The 10,415-nt window shown below is 32.9% G+C and overlaps 2 protein-coding genes across 3 annotated transcripts; both read right to left on the reverse strand.

Annotated features, from left to right (window-relative positions):
• Positions 1-2,657: 2,657 nt before the first annotated feature.
• Positions 2,658-5,259, reverse strand: LOC131612601 (F-box/FBD/LRR-repeat protein At1g13570-like). Its single transcript, XM_058884367.1, has 4 exons — positions 5,006-5,259; positions 3,810-4,614; positions 3,432-3,587; positions 2,658-3,357 (listed from the first exon to the last, which is right to left on the reverse strand). The coding sequence occupies exons 2-4, from the start codon at positions 4,605-4,607 to the stop codon at positions 2,986-2,988; spliced, it is 1,326 nt and encodes a 441-aa protein (XP_058740350.1). The 5' UTR covers positions 4,608-4,614; positions 5,006-5,259; the 3' UTR covers positions 2,658-2,985.
• Positions 5,260-7,166: 1,907 nt separating this feature from the next.
• Positions 7,167-9,749, reverse strand: LOC131612603 (F-box/FBD/LRR-repeat protein At1g13570-like). Of its 2 annotated transcripts, none has more exons than XM_058884369.1 (4): positions 9,436-9,749; positions 8,313-9,117; positions 7,931-8,086; positions 7,167-7,659 (listed from the first exon to the last, which is right to left on the reverse strand). In XM_058884369.1, exons 2-4 carry the CDS (start codon positions 9,108-9,110, stop codon positions 7,654-7,656), a joined length of 960 nt encoding a protein of 319 aa, XP_058740352.1. In that variant the 5' UTR covers positions 9,111-9,117; positions 9,436-9,749; the 3' UTR covers positions 7,167-7,653. The 2 variants fall into 2 exon arrangements, with proteins under 2 accessions (XP_058740352.1, XP_058740351.1); XM_058884368.1 differs by having other exon boundaries at positions 7,168-7,856.
• Positions 9,750-10,415: the final 666 nt, after the last annotated feature.

Genomic DNA, 10,415 nt, shown 5'->3' on the forward strand with positions numbered 1-10,415 from the left:
CTGAAGGATCCCTATAAACATCATACCTAACCAATTTCTTCCCTTTCCTCTTCACTTCTCTTTTGGTTTTTATTTTCTCAGGTGGTAGACACAATGAAGTTGTTGTGGGATAAGCAAGTTCACAAACCCTACTTTTCAATGCTCTTTTCCCAACAACATCTAGTGATCTAAAGCTTCTCCATAATTTATCTATTGCACTACTCATATCCACCTCTGATCCGACTTCCTCATCTAAAGGCAACTCACCTTCCATAGACTCCAATGAAGATGAACAGTTTCTATTGGTATCGGGAGTCCAACAACAAAATATTTTCCCTACTCACAAGCACATGGTAACCCATTACACGTTCTCATAGTACAACCACATCTTTCTCTGTTATTTAAAACATAATCAATCCCCGATAACTCTTCAGCAATGCGTCTCAAAGCATATCTCAATACGAAACCACACAGATTACCATAAAATGGACTAATGTGTGCGTGCTCAACCTCATAAAAACTTTTTAGAAAATAAACTCGAATTTTACCTATTTGTATTTTCAGGTTGGAATTCATAGCTTCCCAAACTTTGACCATGTCACCAAGACTATTCCCTATCATCCGCTTTAGCTTCCAATGTGCAGACTCAACCCTAAAAATAAAACAAAGTAAGTATACCAATAAAATAAAATCGTAAAAATTAAAACTTACTAAAAAGACTAAGAATTATGACATACCGATTAGTCGTGGTGTTAACCAAATGAAGCACTTGATCAATCCATGCACCAAAAAATCTTTACCTATGTGGGATCAACAAATTGTTTTTCACGTAATCAAGGAAATCACTACAAGCAAAGCATGCTTGCTCAAGATGTTGCAACCGTTAACTATACTCAACCTCATTACTAGCCATACAACATCTCTTCACAATGTGTCTATCGTCTCTTGCATGTCTTTCAACACATATTCCTTGCATTTTGAACCAACATTTTTGTTAATGTGAAATCAACATAGCAAGTTATGCGTCATAGGAAACACCACTTTAACTGCTTTCATCAAATCAAGATCTCTATCCGTCAAAATCACTTATGGACACACATCTTTCTTCACAAACAATTGCTTCAGTTTATCCAAAACCTAACAATAACTCTTCGTCTACTCACACTCCATATATGCAAATGCAACAACAAATATCAACTCGATTGATGTCATGCCGAATATTTCAAACAGAGGTTGTCTATATTTGTTTGTTTTATACATGGCGTCCATAATCAAGACAGATGGAAAAAGATTCAGCAACTTCACCGAATCTGGGTTAGCCTAAAAAATATCTCTCACAACTTCTGAATCATCTCTTTTCCTACTCCAGTAAACATAGTTCGCCTCCTCTATAAGCTTAAGCAAATGTTGTATATCGCTTTTTGGACCTCTTATCTCTACTTATATCACACTCTTATGCTTGTATACTTGCGTGATCTTAGTGACATTTCCGGGATCTTGCTCTTGCAAGGAACTCAATATGTGTCTAGGCGGAACATGTCTCTTTGTCAAATCAACGACACGCTGCTTCTCATCTGCTGTTAGCCTAGCAACAAAGGAATGATTATGAACTCCACATTATTCATCAACCTTCCATCCAGGCCCATTTTTTGCCGGAGTCGACCTGATTTTGAATGGACATTCACATCTCTTAGTCTCACTTTGAGTATCACTTTTGTTTTAGTATTTTCCGCCTTTAATGCAACCAAATATCACTTTGTCGCTTCTTCCTCTCTTACCTGTTTCAGTGTCTAAACGAGTGATAATAACGATCACTTTATTGTTGATTCCAGTCTCTTTAATTCATCAAATAACCTCATCTCGTGTGACGAATCTTTGAGAAGTTGTGAATGCATCAGTGGTATCTACAACTGTCTCGTTTTTTTAACAAATCTGGAGCGAAATTTCCATAGCTGAAAAAAATGAAAAAATCATCACCAGTCAAAAAACCATTCCGAAAGAGTTAAGAAAAGTGTTTCGGAACACTTTGTTAAAGTCTTCTGGAACACTTTTAATGCAAACCGGAAGTCTTAAGGAGTGAGTTCCGATTTGCTATTTTTCATACCGGAAGTCTTGCAAAAAGTGTTCCGGAAGTCCTACGTAGGAGTGCAATTTTTTGATTTTTGGGTGAATAGTAAAAAGTAAAAAAATAAAATGGTAAAATGGTTAAAAGCTTTGAAGGATAAAATTACTATTATTTGAAAATTGTAGGGGTACAAAGACAAAAGTAGGGGTTCAAATTAAATTTTCCTTCCAATATTTGTAAGTGCGTTTTTAGTCTTGGCCCAATAAATTGATGTGGAAACAAACTCTTCTTGTTAGTGTGGTATTTTGTTTTCTCATTGTAATCTTTCTCCAAAAAAAATATTACTATTGCACCTTAGCTTCTTATTCTAAAAACCTAAAATCATTGTAAATTCTTTTCTAAAATTGTATTTAAATTTCAATGAAAATAAAACTAGAGTAAGTTGAGTGCTACACATGAGCTATAGTTAAATGGCTAGTAGATCACATTCAACTATTGTTTTCTTACATCTCAGTGTTCAACATTCACTAATTAATTTTTTCCACCTGAAATGTAAATAAAGAAAAACCATTCCATAAAGGTTAACTAAACTACTAATTAGAAAACATGAAAATTGTCATTTAAACATTCATAATTCATCATCATCCAAAATTCTAATATCAACCAACAAACAAGCAAAACAGAAAGTTAACAAGTCTCCTGATTCACAAAGAATTACAAACCAGACTCTTCACCGCTCACGTAGTACCATTTGGCTACATAAATACAAGTTCATTAAAGCAAATAATACAACCACTGTCACCACATCCCCAAATACTCTCATTCCTTTATAATAAAGGATCCAGATTCTCTCCTGCAGCTTGTTCGGCTGTGATCTCCATCATTGATTTCTTTACTATACAGCTTTTTTATCGCCATTATTTCCATATAAAATTTACTGATCATTGGATTCGAGGCATGATAGATGGCAAAATTCTATCATCCCCGATATTAAGAAGTTTTTGTCTATAAGTAGAGTGAAGGAAGTTAACTTGTGCTCCCGGTGATGCCCGTTCCATATGTAACAAGTCTTGTGAAAATTTTAAGAACTCTCGTGCTCTTCGTGCATCTAATTTAAAATAACTACGAAAATAAAAAGTAAGACTCTTTAACGAAGGAGAATTTGTAAGTATGAACTTTATCAAACTCAATGTATGCTGCCGAGGGTAAGCTCCAACAGAGATAATCACCGTCTGAAGTTTAGGGCAACAACTGCAACATTCTAACTCCTTTGAATGTTCCATCATTTGTGTGGTATTAACTTCGGATAAAATCTGAAGTATAAATATTAAAGAGTCAAAATAAAACAATAAGAAACAAGCTAAGAAGCATAGATATTCATGTTCACCTGTATATTAAGTTTAACCAAGCTAGGAGCACTTTTGAGTATACTAACAATATGCAAAAGTTCTCCTCTTTCATTCAATTCTAAGCCACCCAATTTTAGATACTCTAAAGAGCTGAATGAGCTTGTTAACAGCGTGGCAGGAACGATGTCTTCATGCTATGCATACAAACAACAAAACTATGAGATTATCTGTACAACCATTAGAAGTAGCAATAACACAACTTTCAATAAGAGTATTGGATTAGACCATCAATCAAAATTCAACATCACTTCTCTTATAAATATACACAATAAAAGAGTAAGATAGTCTTTCAAATATCATACTGTGACGCCAACTAATCAATAATGAAAATACTACAACTAGTGATGTTTTCTAACCTGTTCCCATCCGTCCAGAGAAAACCTCTTAATTTTTGGCAAACTTTTGATAGAAACTCTGCTCATACATGCCGTGAGTGTAAAATCAATCAGATTAATTGCTTTCTTGAGACAAACTGACTCTGTATCAACCAATTCCAGCACCAAGACTTTGAGAGAAGGAGAAGATATAACAAGATTATCACAACCAGAACAGCAATCAAGGTAGAGCTTTTCAAGAAACGGACAAGCAGACATAAAACTCTCAAGTGCACTTGACTCTATTTCAATACAATCCAAGTGAAGTTCAAGCAATTTTTTAAAGCCGTAGAAATTATGTGGAATGTACAAGTTAAATGAGCTCAATTTGAAGTAAGTCAATTCCTTACAAGAGAAGAGAATATCCGGCATTTGATTTTCATCTTCACGAGCACAGTAGGTCAAAAGCTCAAGATGTTTAATGTTGTTTGACATAAAGGGGATCCACATAATGAGTTTTTCTATTGAGATCGGGAATTCGTATTCTCTCCATCGAGCAATAGAAAACTTGTGTATAGGCCCATTGTGGAGCATAAGAACATGCATGATGATTTTATAAACTAGAGGATAAGGGTCATCACAATGCATAAGCCTTTCAAAAAAGTCGTTGTCAAAACAAAGATGAGGGAGTGAAGTCCACATATACCTCCACTTTTTAGACAAAATACTAGTTCTAACTTGGTATCGGATTTTCAAGTTTACTAGGATTTCATCAATGACATTACATGGCAAGTCGCTGATTCGATCATTTTGATTGGCCTTCTCGTTGAGCAAAGTCATCACAGAACTACAAATTCAAGATGAAGTGTAAAAAAAATGTCAATATATGCATCCTTATTCAACAATGGAAAGGGGTCTTGGTTTTCCAATTAAGAAGGTATATTTTCAAATTTTCAAATTATTATTTTTATTTTTGCATCTGACATCAAAATAGTTAGAATCAGATCTTAGAGTAACTTCAAATGCCCAAAAGGTTGAGAAACGAATGGATGTGAAAGTATGTAATGTAAGCATGAATAATCACAGTTATGAAAACCTAAAGAATAGATGATGATGATAATGATAAGTATGTAATGTGAAGTGCCCTAATAAATAATCACAGTTATGAAAACCTAAAGAATAGATGATGATGATAATGATAAGTAAATGAAAGAGTAAAGAATTTGAAGATTTCTTACGGTTGAGAGTGAGAGTGAGACGGCGGTGGCTTGTAGAAGTCGCCGGAATGTTCACGGAATTGGTCGGTACAGTGAGAGAGTACAGTTGAGAGCGAGAGCGAGACGGCGGTGACTTGTAATAAGTATACACGATTCTTATAATGCCCGCATTCTCGGTCAGACTTGGATCATCTCCTTCAATTTTCTCTCCTTTCCTCTCCATCCTCTCTATCTCTCTCTTAATCTCACTCTCACTCATCATTAAAAAACAAAATATAATAAAGAGAGAGAAAGAAATTAAGAGAGATAGAGAGGATGGAGAGGGAAGGAGAGAAAATTGAAGGAGAGGATCCAAAGTGGTCACTATCTCCTACAATTTTTATTTAAATTTTAAATTTTTTTTTTTGGGAAATATAATTTTAATCGATATATCATTTGCTTTTAATTAAGAAGACTACATAGCATTAGAGATAGTTTTAGACTTTGTCAAGTTTAATCCAAATTTTAGCTCACACCTTTACATTTATAGCTCTATCCCTCACCTTTTACATTTATAGCTCTATCCCTGCTATTTTATTGAGCAATGCTATTGTTATATCAAATTTTACACCTATACCTTATTTACTTTTCATAAATATGATGGACATTATTTTTTTAATAAAAAATTATTTTAAAAATTATTTTAATTAATAAAATTATTTTTGCAACACAAATATAATTTTTTTATTAAATTAATTTTATTATTGCATTACCTATAAAAATATATATCATTAATAACTTATTTGACTTATACTCCCTCTATTCTCTTTTTGTAAGTAAACTTTGACTTTTATGTTTGCTCAATAAATAATAGGGTAATGTTAACGAGTAACGATAAAATTATTTTTTTTATTGTTTTTTTTAAAAACAAAGTTTCTATAAGGGTCCATTTGGTTTGAGGGTTTTGGAGGGGATGAGAGAGGATATTTAAAGTTAATTATGTTTGGTTCAATTTTTTATGAGAGGAGGGGAGGAGATGAGAGCTAATCAGATTCCCTCATGGAGCAATTTTGTGTTTCCTCCAAATTGGAGGGATTTAGAGGGGGAGAGAGAGGAATTATGATAAAATTTACTTTTGTTATATTGATAAAATTATCCTCACTTTTTAATTAAAATCCTAAATTATTATGAAGATAAAAAAGTTAAGGATATAATATAAAGACTATATTATAGATTGTTATTGCTATAAGTAGGTTTAAGAAGATATGATTTCTTAAAAAAAATAAGAAAAGTAAGAAATCATATAAAGAAAAACAGAATATCTAACGCGAATGAATATACATTCAAATTTTTATATTATTTTTTTAACTATATTGAACCTTTATTTTTTTTAACAAATGATAAAAGCAAACTTGTATTTAAGTTTGGTAAGAAAAGGAACGTTTACAAACTATTAAACTGAAAAAATTATTAAAACCATTTCAATGAAAATAAAACTAGAGTAAGTTTGGAAAGGCTTCCCACTAAAGATCGTCTTCTCCGTTTTGGTGTCGCTAATGATGGTAAATGTATTTTTGTGGCTTACCTGAGGATTGTAACCAATTTATTTTTTGAGTGTGCTATCACAAAAAAGTATGGTCTGATATCCTTAATTGGATTAACGTGGTACATACACCGGGGGGGTTGGAGCACAGAATTGAATTGGTTAATCCAGATGGCTTGTGGAAAGGGAGGCAAGAAAAGCATCTTGAGAATTGCTATAACTGAGACCGTTTATGCAGTATGGACAACTCAGAATAAGATCATATTTCAAAACAAGAAGGTGGACTCTCTGCATAGCAATGATGTGATTGACATAATCCGTGTGAGAGCTAGTAATAATAGTAAGCTGAAAAGATATTGTACTAGAGTTTAGCTGGTGTGTCTTTTTGTCTATTTGGCCTTTTTATCTCTTTGATGCCTGGATCATTTGATCGGCTTGTAATTTTACGTTATTTTTTGGAATAAATTTCTTCTTAGAGTAAGTTGAGTGCTACACATGAGCTATAGTTAAATGATGAGCTATAGTTAAATGGCTAGTAGATCACATTCAACCATTGTTTTCTTACATCTCAGTGTTTAACATTCACTAATTAATTTTTTTCACCTGAATTGTAAATAAAAAAAAAAACATTCCATAAAAGTTAACTAAACTACTAATTAGAAAACATGAAAATTGACATTTAAACATTCATAGTTCATCATCATCCAAAATTCTAAAACCAACAAACAAGCAAAATAGAAAGTTAATTCACAGAGAATTACAAACCAGACTCTTCACCGCACACATAGTACCATTTAGCTACATAAGTGCAAGTTCATTACATCAAACAATACAACCACTGTCACCACATCCCCAAATACTCTCATTCCTTTATAATAAAGGATCCTGATTCTCTCCTGCAGCTTGTTCAGTTGCAATCTCCACCATTGATTTCTACTATACAACTTTTTTATCGTCATTGTTTCCATATAAAATTTACTGGTCATTGGATTCGAGGCATGATGGATTGGATGGCAGAATGTCCTAGATATTAAGATGTTTTTGTCCAAAAGTAGTCCGAAGGAAGTTAACCTGTGCTCTTGGTGATGCTCGTTCCATCCGTAAAAAGTCTTGTGAAACTTTTAACAACATAGGTGCATCTAATTTATCATGACTACAAAAATAAAACGTAAGAGTCTTTAACGAAGCAGAATTTGCCAGTATGAACTTTATTAAACACAATGTATGCTGCCAAGGGTAAGCTCCAACAAAGATAATAACATTCACTGTCTGAAGTTTAGGGAAACAACTACAGCATTCTAACTCCTTTGAATGTTCCATCATTTGTGTGGTATTAACTTCAGTGAAAATCTGAAGTATAAAAATTGAAGAGTCAAAATAAAACAATAAGAAACAAGCTAAGAAGCATAGGTATTCATGTTCACCTTTATATTAAGTTTTACCAAGCTAGGAGCACTTTTGAGTATACTAACAATATGCAAAAGTTCTCCTCTTTCATTCAATTTTAAGCCACCCAATTTTAGATACTCTAAAGAGCTGAATGAGCTTGTTAACAGCGTGGCAGGAACGATGTCTTCATGCTATGCATACAAACAACAAAACTATGAGATTATCTGTACAACCATTAGAAGTAGCAATAACACAACTTTCAATAAGAGTATTGGATTAGACCATCAATCAAAATTCAACATCACTTCTCTTATAAATATACACAATAAAAGAGTAAGATAGTCTTTGAAATATCATACTGTGACGCCAACTAATCAATAATGAAAATAAATACTACAACTAGTGATGTTTTCTAACCTGATCCCATCCGTCCAGAGAAAACCTCTTAATTTTTGGCAAACTTTTGATGGAAACTCTGCTCCGACATGCCGTGAGTGTAAAATCAATCAGATTAACTGCTTTCTTGAGACAAACTGACTCTGTATCAACCAATTCCAGCACCAAGACTTTGAGAGAAGGAGAAGATATAACAAGATTATCACAACCAGAACAGCAATCAAGGTAGAGCTTTTCAAGAAACGGACAAGCAGACATAAAACTCTCAAGTGCACTTGACTCTATTTCAATACAATCCAAGTGAAGTTCAAGCAATTTTTTAAAGCCGTAGAAATTATGTGGAATGTACAAGTTAAATGAGCTTAATTTGAAGTAAGTCAATTCCTTACAAGAGAAGAGAATATCCGGCATTTGATTTTCATCTTCACGAGCACAGTAGGTCAAAAGCTCAAGATGTTTAATGTTGTTTGACATAAAGGGGATCCACATAATGAGTTTTTCTATTGAGATCTCGAATCCGTAGTCTCTCCATATAGCAATAGAAAACTTGTGTATAGGCCCATTGTGGAGCATAAGAACATGCGTGATGATTTTATAAACTAGAGGATAAGGGTCATCACCATGCATATGCCTTCTAAAAAAGTCGTTGTCAAAACAAAGATGTGGGACTGAAGTCCACATATACCTCCACTTTCTTGACAAAATGCTAGTTCTAACTTGGTCTCGGATTCTCAAGTTTCCTAGGATTTCATCAATGACATTACTTGGTAAGTCGCTGATTCGATCATTTTGATTGGCCTTCTTGTTCAGCAAAGTCATCACAGAACTACAAATTCAAGATGAAGTGTAAAAAATACGTCAATATATGCATCCTTATTCAACAATGGAAATGGGTATTGGTTTTCCAATTAAGAAGGTATATTTTCAAATTTTTATTTTTAGTTTTAATTTTTGCATCTGACATCAAAATAGTTAGAATCAGATCTTAGAGTAACTTCAAATGCCCAAAAGGTTGAGAAATGAATGGATGTGAAAGTATGTAATGTGAAGTGCCCTAATAAATAATCATAGTTATGAAAACCTAAAGAATAGATAATGATAATGATAAGTAAATGAAAGAGTAAAGATTTTGAAGAATTCTTACCGTTGAAAGTGAGAGTGAGATGGTGGTGGCTTGTAGAAATCGCCGGATGTTTATGGAAATGGTCGCTACAGTGAGAGAGTACGGTTAAGAGTGAGAGTGAGAGTGAGACGGCCGACGACTTGTAATAAGTATACGCGATTCTTATAATGCCCGCATCCTCGGTCACCACCGGTTTAGTCTAATTTGGGGGTCAGTTCTGACATCAAGTGGTTCCAGTCTCCTTCCGATCGAGTTGTGGGAGATTCATAGTTCTCCCTTATCAAACGATATATCATTTGCTTTTAATTAAGAAGACTACATAGCATCAGAGATAGTTTTAGACTTTGTCAAGTTTAATCCAAAATTTAGCTCACACCTTTACATGTATAGCTCTATCCCTGCAATTTTATTGAGCAATGTTATTGTTATATCAAATTTTACACCTATGCCTTATTTACTCTTCATAAATAACATTATTGTTTTAAATAAAAAATTATTTTAATTAATAAAATTATTTTTGCAACACAAATGTAATTTTTTTATTAATTAATTTTATTATTACATTAACTATAAAAATATATATCATTAATCACTTATTTGACTTATACTTCCTCCATTCTCTTTTGTAAGTAAACTTTGATTTTTATGTTTGCTCAATAAATAATAGGGTAATGTTAAAGAGTAAGGATAAAATTAATTTTTTTTATTGTTTTTCTTTAAAACAAAGTTTCTATAAGTGAATTTTTTAACTTGTACCCCAAGAGCGCTAAAGTTAGCATTACCCTAAATAATATTAGCATATTATTAAGACTATAAATAGATATAAGATACATCAATTATTCAAAAGAATTTAAAAGTCAAAATTTATTTATAAAAGAGAATGGAGGCAATTACTCTTTAATCAAATTTACTACTTCCATTAACCAATAGCTTACTTAACATTAACTAAATTCTAACATTAAATATGAAATATAATAATCAGTCTTTACACTCCATTAATC

This window comes from Vicia villosa, linkage group LG6, assembly GCF_029867415.1.
Source record: "Vicia villosa cultivar HV-30 ecotype Madison, WI linkage group LG6, Vvil1.0, whole genome shotgun sequence".
Lineage (NCBI taxonomy): Eukaryota > Viridiplantae > Streptophyta > Magnoliopsida > Fabales > Fabaceae > Vicia > Vicia villosa.